Source organism: Asterias amurensis, chromosome 19, assembly GCF_032118995.1.
Source record: "Asterias amurensis chromosome 19, ASM3211899v1".
Lineage (NCBI taxonomy): Eukaryota > Metazoa > Echinodermata > Asteroidea > Forcipulatida > Asteriidae > Asterias > Asterias amurensis.
This window is the reverse complement of record NC_092666.1, coordinates 11,550,919-11,576,065: the sequence shown is the minus strand read 5'-3', so window position 1 is coordinate 11,576,065 and position 25,147 is coordinate 11,550,919. Positions and strand designations below refer to the sequence as shown.

Below are 25,147 nucleotides of genomic sequence, written 5' to 3'. Positions count from 1 at the left end.
TAATGAGTAATGGGGAGAGGTTGATGGTATAAAACATTGTGAGAAACGGCTCCCTCTGAAGTGACATAGTTTTCGAGAAAGAAGTATTTTTCAACGAATTTGATTTCGAGACCTCAAGTTCAGAATTTGAGGTCTCGAAATCAACCATCTAAAAGAACACAACTTCGTGTGACAAGGGTGTTTTTTCTTTCATTATTATCTCGCAACTTCGATGACCGATTGAGCTCAAATTTCCACAGGTTTGTTATTTTATGTATATGTTGAGATACACCAAGTGAGAAGACTGGTCTTTGACAATTACCAATCGTGTCCACTGTCTTTAAGTACACTGCACACTTGTTTGGTTATTATTCTGGTACACTTGTACGTCAGTCATCATTTTCTCGTAATTATACTTTTGGTTTCCCATCATGATAAGACTGTTCATGTGTATTTTAATTTCTTAGTTGGCTTTTGACAATTCAAGAGTTAACTCACCGGATATAAGAAGTAATTGAGTTGCACTTCCGTAAAAAGCACGGTCGCCATCTTGTGGTGGTCCCAAACAGTCCAACATCGTGTATGTATTATACACAAAGCCGCGTACCAGTGACATAATGTCCACTGCGCACATGATTCGAATGGTCTAAACAGAGCATGGTCGAGTTGGTAATGAGTTGACCGTTGTGTAGTTCCTTTATTCTTGTGTATAATATAGACATTGCTGTCTGATCATTGGTAAACCCACATTGTGGGTTTACCATGAAGCAGTCAAAGTTTTCCAATAGTAGTGGCCTATGTAGACTGTTCGTTCGGTACAAAAACCGTAAAACAAGAACACTCTAAAAGAAAAATAGTAGCGCCGCAAGGTGCAATGTGGAGCAAGGTCGATCAAAGGTCTTCAGTTTAATGGGCGATTTTGCTTGGTACCCAGGATGTATTGCATGTATAGGTGATCGCTGAATCAACTTACCCATAATAGGCAACTTGGAGTAGTTACATCATTGACAGCGATGTTCATTGTATACACAAAGAAACTCTCACTGAAAATGGCGTCCGGTGCATACTTCCAGTTCTTAACGATCTTTGCTAAAAAGCAAGATTAACTAAACTGAGATTCAACAGCTGCATAATACGCAAACAAGCTACGGTTTATTGGACAGTGATGCAACACGTGTGACGCAATAGAATGTAGTTTTGTTTTCTTATTCAATGGGTTGCAATGCCCAGGTCAGCAACCTGAGTGGTTGGAGTTCCCAGACGTCGAGTTTGGTCATATTATTTAAAAGTATGTCTTTTTTTATGTCGTCAATTACTGCCAATGAAAATGTATCATATTTTGATGGTGAAGGCCTGCTTAAAAATCGGACTCTTCATGTATGTTGTTTTTTTAATTCATTCATTCAACCACACAGAGCAGTCGTGAAATGCCACAAAAGTCAGTTGTTTGTAATTTCGGTCATGCCTTTAATTTAAAAGAGCACACAGCCGTCGGTTTTGGGCGTGTCTCAGGAAACTAATACATAATTGGAAATAATACATAATGATCCACGCAAAAATGCTTCAATTTTGCATAGTTTCCAATTTACTCTTTTATAACCGAAATCGCCTAATCCAAATTGACTTGACCCTTTAACACTACTAACAACGGAACACTACAGACTTGTATCTACGATGATCGTTGGTTTAAATTAATTTTATTTCATATAGTTCTCAGTTAAAGTGATAAAGTGTGTTTTGACTTGTACATACAAAAATAGTTGAGGTGGATAATATCAATAAGTTTCAGTGAGAAAATTATAAGTTCATAATATTATTATTATTTACAAAATAAAACCAACTCACCTATATATACATATCAGAAACGAATAAAATAAGAATAAATATATTATTCACAAAACTTATTAACACCTAACTTTTCAACTTCAGATACCTTGGACAATGAAAGGGAGTCACTAGGGTGTGGGGAGCGGCCCGTGGTTTTAGAACTGGTGCAGATGTCATCAAGTGTTAATACAGTTATTTATATGAAGTTGCCAGAGACCAGCAGCCGATTTCACGAAACTTTACGCAACTGCGTAAGTCCACTTGCGCAACGTTTATTGCGTAAGTTGCGCCATAAACGTTGCGCAAGTGGACTATACGCAGTTGCGTAAAGTTTCGTGAAATCGGCTACTGAACCAAACCATCTTCGCTCAATTTCATTTTGATGCCCGAGCAGAAAACATTGCTTAACAATTTCCTGCTAAGCAAACATATGAGTAAGACACCAGTCAGAATATGGTACATGTGGAATCATATTTTTGGCCAGTAACCTTAATATACTAAAATCATAGTATTTTGTCGTGCTTAGCTACCTTTTAAGCAAGAGTCTGCTGCCACCTACCGTCCACAAAATGCTCACACCATGCACGTCCATTTTGCTAGACTGATCAACTGTCTTTATCCGAAAGATTAAAGACATGTATTGCGCTATATGTACATGTATACACATGTACGTGAGATTTAACTGCGAGTCTCCATGACCAATAAGGCCATGCAAAATTAATGTCAGGTCAAAGGTGGTTATGGACGTTGGCTAAAAGGCAGATCTTTGTCGTAATAGAGAGGTTTAGCTTCAATTATGTGAGCGTGAACGTCAACATTTTGTGTTGTTTTAATTTCAATTTCAATTCACTTTATTATCCACGATGGGAAATTCATTTCGGCCTTTTATACAACAAATTTACAAATTTTTCACCAGAAAGGTGCCCGAGAGACTCCCCACAAACTCGGGAAATTCCCATTCAGACAGGGGAAAACCTTTCTGGGTGACGTCGCCACTTTGGCTTATTGCATGCTCACGTATGACGTCTGCGTGCACGTACGTACCTGACGTAAAAAATTTTAATTTCACGTATGCTAAAAACGTGAGATTTTACGACACAATTTTGTGACGTTCACGTTCACGTTCACGTTCACGCGGAACGTGCAGCTAAACCTCCCTAATTTACGAGGCTCGAAGTGTGACGTCAGATGTTCAGGTTATCTATAGCGTGATATATCAAACTGTAGACAATTGGTGATAATTAGAATGTGAGAATAACAATAATGTGCGCAGCAAAATTGGGGCGGATTGGAGGAGGTAGTTGGCATTTGCCTTAGTACAGTATTCAGGGTGCGTTCGTTTAGCTGCCCTGGGTGATCCCGGTCTGCCCCGATGCGTTCGAATAGCTTTTGACGCCATTCCAGGGGCTCACCCAGGTCAGCCCCCAGTGCCCTGCTTGTGGAGTGGGTCACTTAGGGGGCTGGCCCCTGATAAACGACGTCACTACGAGAGCGGTGAGTGGTCGTTCGTTTAGCTCTTGTCAGGGGCTCACCCGAGTGAGCACCGCGGGGTAGACCCAGGGAAGCTAAACGAACGCACCAATATGTCAATTCACAGCAATGTACATATCTTGGAAGGACGCTCCTGGACTGGTTGTGGCGTGGGGTTTCCCCTTGCCTGACTGGGAATCTCCCGAGTTTGTTGGGGAGTCTCTCGGGCACCTTCGCTGGATGCCGCCGCTGTTACAGCTGCCATAACTGGGCACTTCATGGGTGTCGGAGAAGGGGGTAAGACAAGAGTTGATCCCCTTGGATCGTTCATTGATGCTGTGGATTTGTTGGTCGTTGGGGGCGGAGTGGTGACGTGAGTTGGTGATGGATCCTGCGTGTAAGGTGGTGGGTCTGTAATGTCCAAATAAATGCAAAACTCTCTCATTTATTTGGGTTCGAACAAAGACAAATATTGACTTGGGCTCAACTTATTTGACCGCTGTTCATGTACCGTAAGTCAGGATCCACTAAGCGTCCCTCAATATCAAATCTTGCACGTCCTTCGCACTAAATCGAAATGTAGACAATATTGACATGGCAATTGGAATTATGCAATCAATGTGTGTAACAAGACGAATTGACTGTAGCACAACTTCTTCAAACAAAGACAAAAATGCTGGGGCTCAATATATCTTTGTTTAACCCAACCATTTAGCATTTGACCTAGTCAGTTTCCTTGTGGCTTATTACTTGATTTTCTCAAATTAAATTTATTAAAATGTCTCCATGAATTTCCATTGCAATTTCTCTTGAGAGTTGTTTACGATAGTGAGGGCCATTATTTCAAATATTTCCATTGGCTTAACCACGTCGTACACATTGGTAAGCTTATATGCCTTGATATTCTAAGATGGACCATACCAGTCGTTACAGAGGGGTGTTAATCAACATAGAACATTGACTTTTATGGGACAGTATAAAACACTGTCATCATCCTTTGTTTTCAAAGTGTCGATTGTCTATGATTTATCTATTTATACAACTTTTAAAATAATGTTAAGCAAACAAATTAATAGTCATTGGCACCAAGAAGTGGACAAATTGTTTCCACAGTAAAAGTAGGAGAAAAACAAAAAAGTTATTTAAGTAGATTGTTCAAACCGTTATTTCGGACTGCTGTTTTGTATTATAAATAAAACGAATTTAAAAGTGTATTTAAGAAGAAAATCAAATTATGAACTTCAAAACTGAAATGTTTCAAATTTGTCGTTTTAACCATTTTTAATTTAAAGAAAAAGCATTACCTTCATCCGTGAAATGGTCCAAGTTGATGACGTCACTACCTTCATCTTTATGCATACCGGTCAGGAAGTAGGTACGCATCTTGCCTTTACCTTTGACCTCGATGTCACCACGTGACTCGAATATGAACTTGTCGTTTTGTGACTGTACAGCCCTGAGTATGAAAATATAACAACAGTGTCCTTAGACCTTTTTTTCTTTTTTAATAATCTACACCAAAACTTACTCTTTTCGGAGCCAAACACTCCCTCATAAGAAATTATCATACGGTTGTACGCGCAAGTTAACTATTAGGCCTAGTTGTAGTTTGTTCCTATTCTTCACACCATGCAAAGCTTCCAACATTACTTGTTGTGATGTTGTTATGTTTAATTTGTTAAGTATTATTTATTCAATTTTTTTGCTAACAAAACAGTTGCTGGCAGTGTAAGCACTTAATGCAACCCACCGTATACATAAACTGATAAACATGTAGAAGTTTAAGATCGATCTGCCATCTGGGTAGCGAGAAAACAGTGAAAACCGATTACAAGTTTTGCGTTGCATCAATGCCAAAATAAAAATGAATGAAACGCTCACTGAGCGATAAACTCCAAACGCGAAGTTAGATTATGTATTTCTCATTAAATAAGACATTTCAGACAGAAATATTTCAAGGGATGTTTTCAACTATAATCATCATTAGACCGTGTAAGTTTTATGTAAATCTGTGATCTTCACGATTTTTGTTTCGAACCAATTCTGTACCGTTCCTCTAACGACTCACGTGTCATTATTTAGTGCATTCTGTGTTAAATCTTCTACTGAATTTCAAGCAATGCATAAACATATTAATCAAACATCAATTACTGAGACTTGCCGTGTTTATCGTTCAGGGATAAACACTTTCTCATAGCAATAGCTTAAAGGCAGCGGACACTATTGACAATTACTCAACAACTTGTTTGTGCGTAAAACCTTACTTGGTAACGAGTAATCGGGAGCTGTTGATATTATAAAACTTTGTGAGAAACGGCTCCCTCTGAGGTAATGTAGTTTTCGACAAAGGAGTAATTTTCCACAAATTTGATTTCGAGACCTCAAAATTAGATTTTTAGGTCTCGAAATCTAGCATCTGAAAGCACACAATTTCGTGTGACAAGGGTGTTTTTTCTTTCATTATTATTTCGCAACTTCGACGACCAATTGAGCTCAAATTTGCACAGGTGTGTTATGTTTTGTTATGCCTAATGTTGAGATACACCAAGTGAGAAGACTGCGTTTCTTTACATAAAATCACAACACACAGCGGGACCTACAGCTTCACTTCCTGTCAGGAGGACGAAGCAATTATGGTTAAGTGCCTTGCTCTAGGCTTGCTTACAGTCCAAATCTAAAGTCAAATTATCTTTTACTCAACCTCAAAGTTAGTCTTTATATCAGTCGTTATCCGAGTGGTTTTATATTGATAATATTGAAATAGAATTGTAACAAAACAGTTCCACAGAGGGAAATGCACAGCGACCTCGATGTGAGGTCAGTGTCTGCAAACCTTAATTTTAAACCTAAATTAAAGGCAGTGGACACTATAGACTGTGCAAGTCTCGCACGTAGCGAAAACGAGAACTTAATTAGAAAAAAAGTATATTTTTGTACAAAACCAAATTGTATTGAAAATGTTATTTGTTAAAAAATTCTCAAAGATTATTACTTTTAACGTACTTTTTGTATAATTATTATTTTAATTCGTGTACATAATTATTGTTTTGTTTAAATTAACGTAAAAATTATACATTTATCGGGACGAGGATCGCTGTTCGACATCGACCTGGATGGTTTTTCTAATAAACCCCGTTTGTGAATCACGTCCAATTGGTGCGATCATCACATAGGTTCAGCGATAATGGGAACGTCAATTGGGTAATATTCTTAATTGTTTAGAGTAAACCGGAAACTGGAGGTCAAGTTTTTTTCTTTAGTTTTCTTCGTTAATTTGTTGAATTGATTTTACTTTTCTGTTTTTAATTACTTATTTTTACATTCCCAAGAACACATTCACTTTTTAGAGTCATAACTTTTGTTAAACTAAAATTATTGACAGAACAAAATCTCCCCAACGTAAAACTCCATTAAGTTGGGACCACAATGGTCCCGGAAGTTCAATTTCTCGCGAGACTTGCACAGTCTATTGGTAATTACTCAAAATAATTATTATCATAAAACCTTGGTAACTAGTAATGGGGAGAGGTTGATAGTTTAAAACATTGTGATAAACGGCTCCCTCTGAAGTGTCATAGTTTTCGAGAAAGAAGTAATTGTCCACGTATTTGATTTCGAGACCTCAGATTTAGAACTTGAGGTCTCGAAATCATTCATCTAAATGCACACAACTTCGTGTGACAAGGGTGTTTTTTTTTTCATTATTATCTCGCAAGTTCGATGCTATTATCATTATTATCTCGCAAATTGAGCTCAAATTTGCACAGGTTTGTTATTTTATGCATAATTATGTTTAGATACACCAACTGTGAAGGCTAGTCTTTGACAATTACCAATAATGTCCATTGCCTTTAAACTGTCTCCCGTTCCGTTGTATTTATCTGTGACCATCTAAAAATCTTCGACATTTTAATTTCCATTCTCGTGCAAGTATAAACAGTTGTCCAAGGCTCTTCGTTTTTGAATATCACGATTTATGCGTGATTAAAACATACATTGACTGAGTGACTGAAAATAAAATCGAGGTTCATTCCGACCCTTTTTTTGAAGAAAAAAAAATATACGCTTAAAGGGAAGGCCGTTTGATATCACTTATTGACAATCAATTACAATAAACCTTTAGCTAGAAGCGTACATACAGCATTATTCCACTGGTTTAAAGGCAGTGGACACTATTGGTAATTACTCAAAATAATTATTAGCATAAAACCATACTTGGTAACGAGTAATGGGGAGAGGTTGATAGTATAAAACATTGTGAGAAACGGCTCCCTCTGAAAGGGAGTATTTTCGAGAAAGAAGTAATTTTCCACGAATTTGATTTCGAGACCTCAGATTTAGAACTTGAGGTCTCGAAATCAAGCATCTGAAAGCACACAACTTCTTGTGACAACGGTGTTTTTCTTTCATTATTATCTCGCAACTTCGACGACCGATTGAGCTCAAATTTTCACAGGTTTGTTATGTTATGTATATATGTTGAGATACATCGAGTGTGAGTCTTTGACAAATACCAATGGTGTCCAGTGTCTATAAGCATTCTGGAAAACATTTCACTTCAAAGTTATGTGGTTATGTGACAAAATATTGGTCTTTATGCCCCAAAGTTAGAATATTTTGAACTCGTGTGGTCTACGGAGTTGCGAGAGAATAATGACAGAAAAAAACCTTGCTGCTAGTGAAAAATTACCTCTTGTTAAAAACTACGTTACTTCAGAGAGAGCCGTTTCTCACAATGTTTTATACTATCAACAGCTCTCCATTGCTCGTTAAGTTTTTAAGCTAATACAAAATTATGCAAACAGTTTCCAGTGTCTTTAATAAGCACTGAACACGTTTGGTAATAATTGTCAAAGACTAGTATTCTCACTTGATGTATCCCAACATATGTATGAAGTAACAAGTCTGTGAATATTTTACCAAATTGGTCATTGAAGTTGCAAGAAAACGTTGTACAAGTTTGGTATGCTTTCAGATAGGAGTAAAAGGCCACCAGTCTTTAATGATTTTGAGTGAGAATTTACCCTTGCTTCCAGTGAAAAATCTTGTACAAAAATTGTATTACTTCAGAGGGAGCCGTTTCTAACAAAGTTTTATACTATCAACGGCTCTCCATTGCTCGTTACCAAGTAAGTTTTTCTTTGCTTATAATGGGAGACTTTCAGAACGCTTGGTGGCAGCAGACTTACCAGGTAAAATGCACATGCTCAGAACTACGTAAACAATTGAAATTTACCCAGTAAGTCTGCTGTCACCTAGCGCCTCAAAGTCTTCCATTGAGTAATTGCCAGCAGTGTCCAGTGCCTTTAAGTGCATGGGTTTTACCTTACTACATCTTCACTTGTATGCACCTTTCCAGGCACGCCCGTGCTCTCCATTCGTGACGCAGTATTTACGGTGTCCCCGAAGAGACAATATCGAGGCATCTTTAGACCGACTACACCAGCTACCACGGGACCAGTGTGTATTCCAACACGTATCTGGATTGCCTCTCCGGTGATTGGGGACAAGACTTCATTGGTTGAGTTAAGCTGCTGGAGACCGAATCGAGCTACTCGCTGAGCGTGTGCGTCTGTCTCAACTGGGAGACCACCGACCACCATGTACGCATCACCAATTGTCTCTACCTACATCAATCAATCAATCAATCAATCAATCAATCAATCAATCAATCAATCAATCAATCAAAAGTCACTTAAAGGAACATTACAGAATTGGTTTTGCTATCAAAACATGTTGCTGGCAGTGTAAGCACTTTATGTAATCCACCATTATACATAACTGACAAACCTGTAGAAGTTCGAGATCAATCGAGAATAGTGAAAAAATGATTACAAATTTTGCATTGCATCGATGCCTAAACAAAAATGAATAAAACGCTCACTGAGCGATAAACTCCAAACGCGAAATAAGACTATATGAAATTTCTGACAGAAATATTTCAAGGGATGTTTTCTACTATCATCATCATTAGACCGTGTAAGTTTTATGTAAATCTGTGATCTTCACGATTTTTGTTTCTTACAAATTCTGTCAAAAGTTTGCTCTAAGGCGCTGAGGCAGAGGTGAATGATTAGTGCCTCAATAATTATGTAACACTCCACCACTCAGTAGCACTATGGAATTGACTTTGGACATAATGGCCCACAGAACACTTGTACCTAGAGCTTATGGAGCACAGGGCATCCAAAACACTTCGTAACAACGAAGGAACAATCATGGTACATTGTGCATTAAAGGAGCTATGGTACTTTGGGCATACAGAACACTAGTGCCTATAGAGCAAATAGAACACTTGTACCTAGGGCATCCGAAACACTTCGTAACAACGAACAATGGTACATTGGGCATAAAAAAGGAACTATGGTACTTTGGACATGCAGAACACTGGTGCCTGGATTATATGGAGCAGTACCAAGGGCATCCGAAACACTTCGTACCAACGAAGGAACAATGGTACCTTGGGCATAAAAAAGGAACTATGGTACTTTGGGCATGCAGAACACTGGTGTCTAGTGCATAACGGAACAGTAGTACAAGGCACACGTAACCATTGTATGCGGCATACAAAACCCTTGAACCACGGGCATACGGAATCCATACTAAGGGCATGTAGAACACTAGTTCACAGGGCATACGGAACACTCTCACTATTAGAACAATGGTACCTTGGGGTTCATAAAACACTTGTATGTAGGACAAACGGAACACTGGTACCTAGGGCATTCGGAATGTCTCAGGTGCCTTCCAAATCACCTACCCGTTATGGTGTTATGGTAATTCTTTAAGGGTACAAGCTAATTACCTTGTAGACGCCACAGGCGCTGGTCAACCTATCAAATCTGGTGTACATAGCATTGAGCAGATGGACTATCTGGATCGGCTGGCACTGACTGCACATGTCTGTGAAATGAACTACGTCACTGAAGAGTATGGTCACCTGCGGAAACTCTCCTGTTAAACGAAAGAGTCTTGGTTCAAGACATTTATATCTGTGTTTGAAGGTTTATTCGGCGTGTCCAAATTAAAGGCTTCGGCAGTGGATATGGCTGAGCGCCAAACTCCTGTTCTTTAACAAAGTATGTCCAGCCAAACTCGTGTACACTGCAAAACTGGCGTGTTTGCTACATATTGATGCAAAGAAAATAATCAAGTGCATTAGACCGTTCTGGTGTAAAAAAAGCAGAAAAAAAACTCTGTTCGTCAACGATAGGTTTTGTTTAAGTAATCGGTAGATGGCGCAACATCGGCTTGCATGAAAGGACTGGGCAAGTTTACGAATCTTGATACGTATTAAATATATTTTCTCCATTAGTTATTGTCACGATATTGGTGACTATATAAACAAAACGTAGTCACTTAAAGATAAGTCTGACCACGGACTCACCTGCTTGAACGTGTCGTCCCTCTCGAAGCTCATTGGCCACCTCCCTGGGCAGCATGGAGTATAGCAGCGTGTCTGTCTTCTTCTTCTCTTCAGCGAGATCCTTCATCAGCACCCTCAGCTCCTCCTTCTTCTGCTCCAACTGCTTGGACAACTCGACTTCTGCGATCCTCTGCTGATTGAAGAGGATGAGATCTCGCGTGATGTCGTGGGGTGCGATGTCCGAGAAGTGGAGACCCCGCTCGGTGAGGTCCTCTAGCTTGGTGAGGCGAGGGGAGCAGAGGAAAACCATCTTCTGCCCAACTTCCATCCACAGCATCTGGCCTAGGAGGAAAATAGAGAAAAGTGTTCCGGTTATTGGAGGACTTTTAGACGCTAGGTGGCAGCAGACTTAGCAGGTAAATCTATTGTTCTCTCGGTAATATGCGCGTGTACAGAACTACTCAAGCAATATACCTTATTGCAAATACTCGGTACGTGCGCGTTAGGGTGGGATGAGGTAGGTGCATACTGGTCTAGCTAGCGATCAATTCTGATCCCTTACTAGACTAGCATGCACCTCATTCAACAGTTTCAACATGGGTTTTTGCGAAAAGGTCTATGATTTGTTTAAGAGAATACCTCTTAGTGATATCGTAGGCTTGTCTTGCATCTTTGCGTTCAGTTCCTCCTTCCGGAAGTCAACAATGAATATTGACGTCCTGAAGGTTCGCAGGCTCTCGACGTTGAGGGCGATGTTCGGATGTCTCACGCTGAAGAAGTCCTCGAACGACGCACCCTCTTCGGTAACCCTTGGACAGAACTGCTGGATCTTGACCCCAGAGTGCTGGATGACGAGGTTCTTGTCGAAAACCACGTGGTACGGAAACGCGTGACAGAAGGTGGACGGATCCACATGGATCTTGTCCGGAATGTGGGCAACGAATTGTTCGGTTTCATGCTGCTCTTTAATGGTGGTAACATCGGGGATCTTGTCTTTGACATCGGAGTCTTTTTCTGTCACTAGTATGGACAACCACTCCTACAAAAGGACATCAAATTGTCAGAAGTTTTTACGAAATTATTCAGTGGCTGTTTATGCTTCTGTCACGAAAACCTGATGTTGAAACGGATTTTTATGACACGGCATTACTGAAATCCCATGTTTGTTTTGATTTGTTAAACGTTTTCTTGTGTATGAAATAAAACATTGTATGATGGAGTTGGGTATATGCTTGATACATTACGGGTGTACCATGTAACGACTCCTTATTGTTGTTCTTAAAAGAGCTTTCATTGTTTGTTCATGGGCACCCTCCCAAAATTAGTTCAAGATGACTTGCGGAATCACCCCCTTTTGCTATTAAAAGTCGCCATTTTGTAGGGCAAACTGTATGCGCGTCCAATCGCATACATCATCGAAGCGCAGCACGCAACATTCCCGGTTTGATCATAGATATAGTATACAAATATTGACTGCTTCGAGTGCTATGGTTAAAACTATGACTCCCGAGGTGATCCCCGGAGCGTTCTATTTTCCCCGAGGCGAAGCCGAGGGAAAATAGAACGCTACGGGGATCACCGGACGTCTGGGTACTGCACGCCGTGTGCTAGTCTGTCGGACTAGCGCACGGCGCCGTGTGCTAGTCTTCGGACTAGCGCATGGCAAACCGACGCACTATCACAAGGCCGTCGTCTAGCATAACTAAGACATGTCATGTGACCCGCTCTAAACCAACGAGCAGGCAGAATACTTGCAAGGGTGTTATAAAATAGATTATAACACCCCTTGCAAAGATTCTGCCTGCTCATTGGTTTAGAGCGCGTCACATGACATGTCTTAGTTTTGCTACACGACGGCCGTCGGTTTGCCATGCGCTAGTCCGACAGACTAGCACACGGCGTGCAGTACCCAGACGTCCGTTGCGTGTACGAGGATGATAAATTAATAGTCTGTAACCATTTCGGATTGCACGACACGACATGCAACACATTCAGCAAAAGTGTTTGCAATCTGTATTCGCGTCGTCCGTGGATTGTAGCATTCAGGTCTGTAACTTAATAATAATAGTACAGTATTTAGAAATGTTTGGGGTGTTATAAAACAAATATTGACTGCTTTTACTCGTGCAATGGTTAAAAACTATGACTCCCGAGGTGATCCCCGTAGCGTTCTATTTTCCCTCGGCTTCGCCTCGGGAAAATAGAACGCTCCGGGGATCACCTCGGGAGTCATAGTTTTAACCATAGCACTCGAAGCAGTCAATATTTGTATAATAACTAGATCGGCCGCGCGTACAAACGCGGGTTCTGGCATGGGGGCTGCCATTGCCTATCTCCCGTGTACATTTTCTGTGCGTTGCCGTCAGCACGTGACTTTTTGCCGTCAGCACGTGACATTTAGCGCGTCAAAGGCATATCTCCCGTGTTCATTTTTGCGCGCCGCCTTTCGAACGTGAAATTTTTACCGCGTCCATGGCGAACAATTTATTTGCTACACAGGTAATGGCGCGTATGTACGCGCGGCCGATCTAGTTATTTAATTCTATATCTATGGGTTTGATTTCTACGGCACATACACGCACACGCACACGCGCACGCACAGACGCCATCTTGTAGGTCAGATATTTGAGCTGCGTGACGTCATATTCAATACGGTCTATATCTGGGCCCAGTTTCAAAGAGCTGCTTAAGCACAACATTTTGCTGAACACTTAGTTGCTAAAAAGAAATAAGCAGGGTACCAGTCACAAATTGTACTTGTGACATGGTAGTTTGGCTGGTAACATTAATTGTTCTGGTAAGCGTAATTTTGTTATGCTTAGCTATTTTGTTGCGCTTAAGCAGCTCTATGAAATAGACTGTGCAAGTCTCGCGCAGATTTGAACTTCCGGGACCATTGTGGTCCCAACCTTATGGAGTTTTAAGTCGGGGAGATTTTGTTTCGTCCATTACTTTAGTTTAATATAGTTTATTACCATAAAAATGACATATGTTGTTAAAAATGTAATACTAATTAACAACATATGTAAAAGTAAAAAATAAAGTCAACATAAAAACAAAGAAAAACCGATATTTAAACTTGACCTCAGGTCAGGTTACTTGTAAAAAATTAAGAATTTGTGCCCATCTCCGATCACGAAACTTACGCAGACGCTTGTTTTGGCCGCGCGGGATGGAAAGCCTTTTCATAAACCAGCTTTCAGTAGTTTCACATTCGGGCGTAGATTTACAAAAGGGGTTTCAAAACATTTAAGATCAAACAAACATCCTTGTCCCAGAGTTTTACTTTTGTCTATACATAGACTTTAACCGATAATTGTGTATTTGTTTAAAAAGCTAAAACTAATTTAAACAAGCTCTAATGGGTATTTTTGTTGTTCAGATTCGGCATTAAGAAAAAATTAAAGCAAAGATTTGATTCATAAAAAAAATAAAGTTATTCAGTTGTCGTGTTTTCTCGCTCCGGTGCGCGCGAGACTTGCACAGTCTATTGGGCCCTGGAGCTTTTGTTATGCTTAAGCAGCTCTATGAAATTGGGCCCTGGAGCTTTAAATAAAGAGATTATTACGTAATAATACCTCTTGACTGATTTTGCCGTCCAATCCCATCGGGGTGAGATTGAACTCAATAAATCGGACATGAAACACCCAGTGGTCCTTCCTAACCCCTCGATGGTACTCCTCCTTGTAATCAATCACCTCCATCTCAATCCGCTCGCAGAATATGATCCTCGCAACACCCTTAATCACACCTGGGGAAGAGGAAGAACACCATTTAAAGACACGCTGATAGTCAGCAATACAGTCCCTTTTCGAATCCAAGGCTTCGGCTTTGGATTCGGCTTCAGGCTCCGTTCTCTCGTCTGAAGCCCTCAGCACGTACGAAAGCACGCGCAATATTGTCAAAACAACCGCGGGTTAAGGCTAACTGTGGAGCCGAAGACGTGTTTTCGAAAAAAGGGTCACAGTTTAAGTATAAAGCTATAAAAATGGGAATTTTGTTCATGGCGTACAAGGAACGGGAGTATCGTGCCGTTGTATCAGCTTTTCAATCAGTTTGATTACATCATCTGATTTGTTTGTTCCCAATAAGCTTCTCAAAAGACAATAGGATACTCATCGATTAGTTTTGGGTTTTTTTTTTTTTTATGTTTTTTACAGTAACCTGCATCTCATAGCAATACTTTTTGTTCATGGTTACCTCAAACCTAACAGAGATAATAAAGTTTTGTTCGCACATCAATAGGAAGGAATGTTTTCTTCCAAAACCGGTAGAAACATGTCTTTCGCTAATTCTTAATTTGGAACGGGATCCTTGCAATGGTAGATATGCAGTTTTTAAATAAAACCGAGGGAATGTTTGGTACCACATGAAAATGCAGAAAACAAAGTTTCCCAAACCGATCCGCATCCCAGCACCACCCTTACCTGATACCACACCGTTCAGTCCCTTACGCACGGAGAAGTAGTGCAACGTCAGGGTACCGTCCTCCCTGGTTTCCGCACGGAAGGACGGCTCGTCCATCATAGGGTACATGGTCTTCATGTAGACCGTGTGCATGAAGTCAAGGTTACCAATGAACTCAGCCAGGTTCTTGCCCAGGGTGCGGATGAGTTTGTCGTAGCCGATGCGCATGACCCACGTGACCCAGAAGACTCCGAAGAGCTCATAGACGCTGTCTGTATGCACACCTGTTCGGTTGATAGTAATTAGAACGTCGCCATAAACAATATTTTGAATGAGGACTCCATTTAAAGGCTCTGGACAATTTAATAATTGTTAGCATAAAAACTTAATTGATTTTGGGGGTTGAACAAAGAATTGACTAGAGTGGTATTCGAACCAACGACATCCGGATTAACGTTCAGGCGCTCTTCCAACTGAGCTATCTAGCCCTATTGGCGGTGGCCCTATTTTTGTCAATATCTTTGTTCGGGTGCCAACTTACTTGGTAACGAGTATATCGGGAGAGGTTGGTAGTACAAAAGATTGTGAGAAACGGCTCCCTCTCAAGTAACGTAGTCTCGAGAAAGAAGTAATTTACCACTAAAATATTTAAATTTCGAGACCTCAGAATTAGATATAGACTGTGCAAGTCTCGCGCGCACCGGAGCGAGAAAACACGACAACTGAAGAACTTTATTTTTTTTATGAATCAAATCTTTGCTTTAATTTATTCTTAATGCCGAATCTGAACCACAAAAATACCCTATAGAGCTTGTTTAAATTAGTTTTAGCAGTTTTAAACACATACACAATTATCGGTTAAAGTCTATGTATCGACAAAAGTAAAGCTCTGGGACAAGGATGTTTGTTTGGTCTTAAATTTTTTGAAACCCCTTTTGTAAATCTTCGCCCGAATGTGAAACTACTGAAAGCTGGTTTATACGCGGACGCACGATGGTCGCAAGGGCGTGAGATAAACGCGTGACGCAGTTTAAAGAGGAAGCCGACGACTAAACGACCAATGAAAGGTTTTTCACCCCGCGCGACCAAAACAAGCGTCTGCGTAAGTTTCGTGATCGGAGATGGGCACAAATTCTTAATTTTTACCAAGTAACCTGACCCGGGGTCAAGTTTAAATATCGGATTTTCTTTGTTATTATGTTGACTTTATTTTTACTTTTATATATGATGTTAATTAGTATTACATTTTTAACAACATATGTCATTTTTATGGTCATAAACTACACTAAACTAAAGTAATGGACGAAACAAAATCTCCCCAACGTAAAACTCCATAAGGTTGGGACCACAATGGTCCCGGAAGTTCAAATCCGCGCGAGACTTGCACAGTCTATTGAGATCCCGAAATCAAGCATCTGAAAGCAAACAACTTCGTGTGACAAGGGTGTTTTTTCTTCCAACATTATCTCGCAACTTCGACGACTGATTGAGTTCGAATTTTCACAGGTTTGTTATTTCATGCATATGTTGAGATACACCAAGTGAGAAGACTGGTCTTTGACAATTACAAATAGTGTCCGGTGTCTTTAAAGATAATAAAGCCTTCAATGCCTCGATCAGAAAACAAATCGTATCTTTTACTGCGCTCTTGTTAGACCTTGTATTGATGTTGTTTTCTTTAACTCACTATCTGCCACGCATGAGACGCGTATAATTATTGGGGGCGTATTCAAAACAAATTCATCAGTTCCTTGGCAACAACGTAGATATTTCACAAACAACTTCTCTTGCCTCACTCAAAAGTCGCAGGCATTCTAATTTTAACTGTATCTAACTTTGTCAAATAATACAAACATAATAATACCCAAAAGATCTGCTGCTGCTTCTGCAAGCTTGTATGTGACGTCATCATCGTATTGTTGGAAATTCACAAACTTGTCTTCCACTCCAGCTTTTTTCCTTTTTGAGATAAACATACCAAAATAAATATGTATTACCAAAGATATTTCTTGAAGATAATCCAGTGTTTCTCATCCCACTTTCAAAACTGTAATACAAATGAGAATTCATACGTCACTGAGTGCTGTTTTTTTTTTTTTTTTTTTGCTTCTTTGTTTCTTGCCCAGGAAACATTAAATCAATCGTTCAATTTAAACCACGTCTTAACTAAGCTCTACTGGCAGCATAATCCACCCCAGTGCCCAAAAAAAGGAAAACTGCAAGGTCAAATCTGTCTCTAACCAAACAGTAAAATCATCCACAGACCTTTAATCCACAGCCGACACGCATGTAAGATTAATTAAAGGGTAACGCAACGCACCATAGCAATCAATCACTTCATTAGCTAATCCAACAAAACAAGAAAACCTTCACAGCTGACAACTAAAAAAAAAAATGATAACTCAACGACGAAAACCAAATTCGTGATTAGTTCGGCCTTCGTGAGTAATTACTCTCCACTAGCGGCGAACATAATGTTTTCATTCATTAATTTTGTTGCTCATGGTCAAGCAATACTCATTTGATGTGAACAGTAACATAATACAACCATTGGGACAAAAAACTGTTGTTGTTTTTTTTGCTGAACATCAAGGCTTACCAACGTAAAGCCTTTGAAATTGTTGGGTGCCTTTGTACAGTTTTTGTTTACTCTTATAGGAATAAACAACTTCTAGCTAGGAGTCTTTTATTATTTTAGTGAGAATTTACCTCTTTCTTTCTTATGAAAGAAAAAACGTCATTGTCACACGAAGTTGTGTGCTTTTTAGATGATTGATTTCGAGACCTCAAGTTCTAAATCTGAGGTCTCGAAATCAAGTTCGTGGAAAATTACTTCTTTCTCGAAAACTATGGCACTTCAGATGAAGCCGTTTCTCACAATGTTTTATACCATCAACCTCACCCCATTTCTCGCCACAGAAATGAGTTATTACCAATAGTGTCCACTGCCTTTTAAACCTTTGCCTTTTTCACCTATAGCCCCCGTACCAGGATCAACCTACACTTTTGAAGCTACCTGCGAAGCTCAATCACAGACCCCAAAATGAGACTACTTCTTACCGTATGGTGTCCCATGTACTCTCGCCAAATCTCTCGAGAACTAAATCTTTCAGGCAGATTTGTATCAAGCCGTACTGCAATACAAAAAAAAGACAAAAACACAAATGTGTTAAAGGCACTGGACACTATTGAAAATTACTCAAAATAATTGTTAGCATAAAAGCTTACTGGGTAACGAGCAATTGCGGAGCTATTGGTAGTACAAAACATTGTGAGAAATAGCTCCCTCTAAAGTAACGTAGTTTTCGAGAAAGAAGTAGTTTTCCACGAATTTGATTTCGAGACCTCAGAATTAGATTTTGAGGTCCATCAAGCATCTGAAAGCACACAACTTCGTGTAATCGTGTAACAATGGTGTTTTTTCTTCCATTATTATCTCGCAACTTTGACAACCAATTAAGTTCAACTTTTTACAGGTTTGTTATTTTATGCATACTATGTTGAGATACACCAACTGAGAAGGCTAGTCTTTGACAATATTACCAGTAGTGTCCAGCTAAAGGGACACTCACTGAACAGTAAAATCTTATCAAAGCGAACTCATGTGAATTCAGGTTGTCCATAAATCTGAGGCTTTAATTCCAAAATCCACTTCTATCTACGTTCATTGGTTGAAAAATGACAAACGAAAATGACATGGCACAGACAAAGCTTCTCTCCAAAGATGGAGATGGATGTTTGGATTATCCTCAATGTTATGGAAAGAGTTTGTATCTCGTATCTTCACTCTAGTAATAATTATTTGCTGTTACTGGCGATTGTACTTAATTTTGCAGTTGAAGTGATGTTCAATCAATTAAGATGTAGGATTGACCATCGCAGTTAAAGCGCCTGTCAGTAAATGGACGCATCACTGGCGTTGCGTCTTGGCTGTCGCAACTAATCACTATTTCGCTTTGTTTTTATTCTTGAACTTGCAATGGTTTATCACTGGCCATTGACCGAAACAGTTATTGGTAAAAGAAAGGAGAAAACAGAGAAAACGCACCCAGATACGACTCTTAGAAAGCGATTGGATCAGATTAGATAAAAACTTTAATATCCCACACTGGGTAAGTTAAAAACTGGCCTTGATTAAAAGAGAAGGCTTATACACATAACAAAGATACCTTAACATTTATAGCAATACAAAATTTACAATTATTTCTTCATACAAAACGTAACTCAATAAAATACGACACTGTTTCGCTTTACAACAACGCAATGAAATACGGCGTTATTTCGCAGTACAACGGCGAAATAACGCAATAAAAACGGCAAATGTTCAATCGTACATTATGTTATAACTCTACGTGTTTTCAAAACACATGACCACTCATGATGTGTGTCCACAAAGTAGCATCTTCAAAGGTTGTTGTAATTTTTCTGATTACATTAAACTACGTTTTGTCAGCCAAGAGGGCACTTACTTCTATAAATATAATTGAAAATAATGCTGCATAAATGAGTTTGTAATTATAACGTACTTTTTTATGAAATCATTCGTTGCTGTCTTAACAGACCACATGGTAGCAATCCATTTAAAATTGTTCAACTTGAGTTTTTGTTGTGCTTTTTTTAAACTGATTTGTGCGACTGTATTTACAAGTTAAAAGAAACCCGTGAACACAATGCTTCAACAAATCCTTGGCATCGCGATGTTGTGATAATGGTTTAAAGGCAGTGGACACTATTGGTAGTTACTCAAAATATTTATTAGCATAAAACCTTTCTTGGTGACGATTAATGGGGAGAGGTTGATGGTATAAAACATTGTGAGAATCGGCTCCCTCTGAAGTGCCATAGTTTTCGAGAAAGAAGTAAGTTTCCACTAATTTGATTTCGAGACCTCAGGTTTAGAACTTGAGGTCTCGAAATCAACGATCTAAACGCACACAACTTCGTGTGGCAAGGGTGTTTTTTTCTTTCCTTATTATCTCGCAAGTTCGATGACCGATTGAGCTCAAATTTTCACAGGTTTGTTATTTTATGCATATGTTGAGATACACCAACTGTGAAGACTAGTCTTTGACAATTACCAATAGTGTCCACTGCCTTTAAGCTGCATGGACTTTTGTTTCATACAATCGTTGGTTGCTTCTTTATAAGATCTTGATTTCGCAATCAAATAAGGAACTGATGAATTCCAAACCCTTAAGAATTGACTCGTGGGATTCAATTAACAAAGTAAAAAGACAAACAGAAAACTATTTGTTGACAATGTCTAAACAAATTTGGGCGTCGTATAGGGTTGTGGTATACGCACAGTTTACACTGCATGAATTAGTTTATGTGTACTTATTTAGGAAATCTTTGGTTGTTGTTGCGCAAATCAATTTTTATCTACTTGGAGTTTTCTTTGTTTTTAACTTTCCAAACTTCAATTACTGATTTGTGAGATTCAATTTTACAAAACTATAAGAAAACCGAATATTAATGTTTAACAATGCATTGCAAGTTTGGGCATCGCGGAATGTAAAAACACTCTTTTTACGAATTTTTATTTTTAATGCCCATTAAGTGGTTTTATAGTTTTAACTGCTTGTTATAGTTCTATATTTTTATACTGTATGCCATGTTTTAATATGTCCATCTGTAATGTCCTTTATTGTCTCTTCTTAAATTGTGGCATCAGGAGATTAACTCGATAGTAATTTAGTTTACTTTTTTCGTAAATCCATTTTTTTTAAATCGTCGTTTGACTCACGCTTTACCAGATCAAGAAGTCACATTTTGGTTGTTTAACTTGAGGTTTTAAAATTTCCAGGCTGCATAAAAATTGATAAATATTAGGCTTTTGAGTCCTTCAAAAACCTAAATACCTGTGGGATTTAATTTACAAAGCTAAAGGAACCACAGAGTATATGAATAGTGAACAATGCCTCACTGAAAATGGGGCATCGAAGAGTTTTGATAATAGTTTACGTTGCGTAAATAAGTTTATGTGTACTTTGTATGAAAACATTTGGTTGATGCGTTATCAGATCTGACGGGTTGCAACTCAATGTAACATCTACTTGAAGTTTTCTTTGGTTTAAATTTGCCAAACTTCAATCACTGACTTGTAAAAAAAACAAAATTATTAATTTTCAACAAGGCCCCGACAAAATTGGGGCATCACAGGGTTGAAACAGTTTACACTGCAATATGGAAATGTTTTGTAGGTACTTTTTATGAAATCCTTGACTCTACTTTAACATAACAAGAAGTCACAGGTCAATTTAAACATTGTTTAATCTGGCTGAACAGCTTGAGGTTTTCAAGTTTCCACGCTGCATACATATTTGATAAACTTGGGGGGTATTTCTTCGTTTGAGTCTTTCAAAACCTTAAAGAGCCAATAAAGGATGATCTCAATATGACCAAGTAGACATCGCAGATACCGGTTAATAACCATTTTACTCTCAAAATTTGCATTTAGTAATAAATATCTCGAGTCAAAAATGCACCCGACCGCGCGGTTTTTTCAGCCGAGAGTCAAAAACGGCTTATCTATTATAATGACCCTGGACGCCAGTGACGAGTTTCCCCTGTTGGTTTTGAACACAGTTCTCCAGCTTTGGCATTTCCACACCAAAATAGCCGCCACTGACGTCACGATTCCTTTGTCGCGCGGGTTTGTTTGACCCCACGTTTTTCAGAAATTTGGCTTGGAGCGTTCTGGAGAAAACCCATTTTTACCATGTTTTAACGTGAGGTAAGAGACTCGTTATATTTTTATGTTTCCTGGATGGACTGCAGCTGTTATAAAACTGTAATATCTATATGTGAGATCATCCTTTATTGGCTGTTTAAGAACTGACTTGTGATCTTTAGTTTACAAAGCTATACGAAACACAGAACATTTGCATCGGCAAAGTTCGGGCATTGCAGGGCTGTGATAAAACGTAAAAGTTTGCTAAAGAGTTGTTTTTCGCTAAGTGACAATTTAATATCAAAAACATTCCTTTTGATTGATGAGGATGTTGAGCTTCATGGTTTCCGGTCATATCTTGCTGCCAGCCGGAACTGCATTTATTTACTGGCTATACTGTTTTGTTGGTTTATCAGAAAAGAATTGTGTTTTTGGAGTAGATAATGCTGATAGAAGCTGTTTTCAAACCCCTGAAGTATTACACAATTTAACATGCTGATACTAAAAAAATTAAGTGAAATAATCAATTATTCTAAAGAGTTAACTTTGTTCCCAGAGGAGGTTTTTGACGTCTAGTCATTTCAGGTTTGGCCATTTTGGCTTTAGAAGAATAATAAGAAGAAGGAAATGTCTGACCCCTTTTAAAGGCAGTGGACACTATTGGTAATTACTCAAAATAATTATTAGCATAACAACTTATTTGATAACAACCAATTGGGAGCTGTTCATGGTATAAAACATTGTGAGAAACGGCTCCCTCTGAAGTAACGTAGTTTTTGAGAAAGAAGTAATTTCCCACTAATTTGATTTCGAGACCTCAGATTTAGAATTTGAGGTCCCGAAATCAAACATCTGAAAGCACACAACTTCGTGTGACAAGGGTGTTTTTTTCTTCCATTATTGTCTCGCAACTTCGATGACCAATTGAGCTCAAATTTTCACAGGTTTGTTATTTTATGCATATAATATTACCAATAGTGTCCACTGCCTTTGAGCTTACAAAAATCAGCCGTACAAATTTCTTTGTGCTTCTAACCTTGTTGACAACGGATTTCAAAGTAGTGTCTACACCATCCGTCGGGAGCATGTTGTACAAGTTTCCATTGTGAGATGAGGATGTTACAAGATTCTTAAAAGGTTCGGTTCAAAAGAACCAACAAGGCTAATGGGAGAGTTTTGGGTTGATGCTTTGACTAATTGCCAAGGCCTAACAATACGTGAAATTGAGTCCGGTCCTTTATTCAAGAAGAGTGAGCATTCACAATATAAACAAAAGCAGAATCCAAAAATATAAAATAACCTATTGTACCGGTTTTAATCCTTTTTTACGCAAGCACATAATGCACAGCACGGACACTTTACTACAAGGGCAAAAGTTCAACACCATAAAAACAAGTCTGCAGCCCTTAAAACGGCAATAGTTCGGGAATAAAACTGATATATTATACAAAATACTACTCAGAGACAGCCACATGACCCTATTCTTTCTAAGAAATAGTAATAAGAGCATGGTCGTGACCCCAAACATGTTACGATAAATATGCTATTCACTAAAGATTGAATGCTGATCTGCACTTTTGGTTGACTCAACAAACATTCGTGATAATAACAATTTATGTGCGTGTTTGTGTTAATTTTGGTCACAAGAGTCACCGAAAACTAGTGGAAACTAACACTGGAAGTTGTCACTGTTTTTGAACAGAATCACATCAATAGCTTAAGGACACTGGTCACTATTGGTAATTGTCAAAGACCAGTCTCCTCACTTGCTGTATCTCAACATATGCATAAAAACATAAAATAAAAACAACATGTAAACATTTGAGCTCAATAATTGGTCATCGAAGTTGTGAGATAATATAGAAAGAAAAAACACCCTTGTGTACGAAGTTGTGTGCTTTCAGATGCTTGATTCTAAATCTGAGGTCTCGAAATCTAGTTCGTGGGAAATTACTTCTTTCTCGAAAACTACTCCACTTCAGAGGGAGCCGTTTCTTACAATAATTTAAACTACCAACCTCTCCCCATTACTCGTTACCAAGTAAGGTTTCATGCTAAAAATGGTTTTGAGTAATTACCAAGAGTGTCCACTGTCTACAAGTTCCTTATTTCATGCACTCGAAATCTATTTATTTCCCTCAAAATATAAGATATTTCCTGATGCGCTCGAAATCAATATGCCCCCCCCCCCCGGGCGGCGGTGAGAGAAGCTCCCTCTCCTGATGTAATACTCGAAAAAAGTCTACACAACTCAAACCTATTTAAAGGCACTCGACACTTTTATTAATTATTCAAAATACTTACTTGGTAACGAGCAATGGAGAGCTGTTGATAGTATAAAACAATGTGGGAAACGGCCCCTCTAAAGTAGCATAGTTTTTGAGAAAGAAGTAATTGTTCACTAAATAATGTTTGAATTTGATTTCGAGACATCAGAGTTAGATTTTGAGGTCCTGAAATCAAGCACCTGAAAGCATACAACTTCGTGTGCCAATGGTGTTTTTGTCTTCTTTATTATCTCTCAACTTCGACGACCATTTGAGTTAAGATTTCCACAGGTTTGTTATTTTGTGCATATTATGTTGAGATACACCAAGTGAGAAGACTGGTCTTTGATAATTACCAAAGGTATCCAGCAGCCGATTACACAAATCTCTAGGATTAATCCTATCTCGAGTTAGGACGAGTAACTCGTCCTAGGACGAGTAACTCGTCCTAACTTAGGATTAATCTTAAGGTCTGCATGCTACAGTGCAAGGCTGGGATTCGTCTCAAGTCCTGAGATTAATCCTAAGTTAGGAAGAGTTTGGTGAAATCGACAGCAGTGTCTTTAATATCAAAAGTAGGCTGAGCTCAGTGAGTCCCTAACACCACACACCTGCAACCTATACATCCCATAATTAGGGAGATCTCTTGCAGTACTGATCCAGATCCAGATTATTTGGTCACGAAACCATTTCAATCGGTTATTTAGTGCACTTCTCAGTTTGTGTAATCTAAAGCATTTAGAACAGTTTTTTAGTTCGTATGATCGAAATGATGTAGTTCATGGGCTCCAAATTATTTTGAGTTTGACACATGAGTCCCAGTATTTGCATGAAGTCGCTCCGACTAATGAATTTTCAAACTCACTCGCAGACGTTACCAGGCAAATCCACTATAATAAAGGCAAGGAAATTGGACTTTCGAGAAAATTGTAGGTTGCTTTTGGCACTAATCACTACATCACTTGTGTTCGACGGTACACAGTGATTTCCCTCGGGAGCTTGTTAGCGTATCCATACAGTACATTCACCACACATGACAACACGTGCACGAACATTTGGCTCAATTTAAAGATAATTGACAGTATTGGTAATTGTCAAAGACCAGTCTTCTCATTTGGTGTATCCCAACATAAGCATAAAAGAAGAGAACCCAAAATC

At 38.9% G+C, this 25,147-nt stretch overlaps 1 protein-coding gene across 1 annotated transcript; it reads right to left on the bottom strand.

Annotated features, from left to right (window-relative positions):
• Positions 1 to 3,347: 3,347 nt before the first annotated feature.
• Positions 3,348 to 22,809, bottom strand: LOC139951847 (guanylate cyclase soluble subunit beta-2-like). Its single transcript, XM_071950915.1, has 11 exons — positions 22,759 to 22,809; positions 18,110 to 18,183; positions 16,914 to 17,008; positions 15,070 to 15,333; positions 14,221 to 14,393; positions 11,282 to 11,681; positions 10,664 to 10,984; positions 10,082 to 10,230; positions 8,602 to 8,903; positions 4,581 to 4,732; positions 3,348 to 3,687 (listed from the first exon to the last, which is right to left on the bottom strand). Exons 1-11 carry the CDS (start codon positions 22,807 to 22,809, stop codon positions 3,398 to 3,400), a joined length of 2,271 nt encoding a protein of 756 aa, XP_071807016.1. The 3' UTR covers positions 3,348 to 3,397.
• Positions 22,810 to 25,147: the final 2,338 nt, after the last annotated feature.

What these genes read in the sequence shown, in the direction of transcription:
- LOC139951847 (XM_071950915.1), bottom strand. Translation starts at nt 22,809, where the DNA reads ATGCTCCCGACGGATGGTGTAGACACTACTTTGAAATCCGTTGTCAAC. An exon ending in ACTGAACGGTGTGGTATCAG is followed by an intron (nt 14,394 to 15,069) that starts GTAAGGGTGGTG and finishes CCTCTTCCCCAG; the next exon opens with GTGTGATTAAGGGTGTTGCG. An exon ending in GGACCATTTCACGGATGAAG is followed by an intron (nt 3,688 to 4,580) that starts GTAATGCTTTTT and finishes TGGACATTACAG; the next exon opens with ACCCACCACCTTACACGCAG.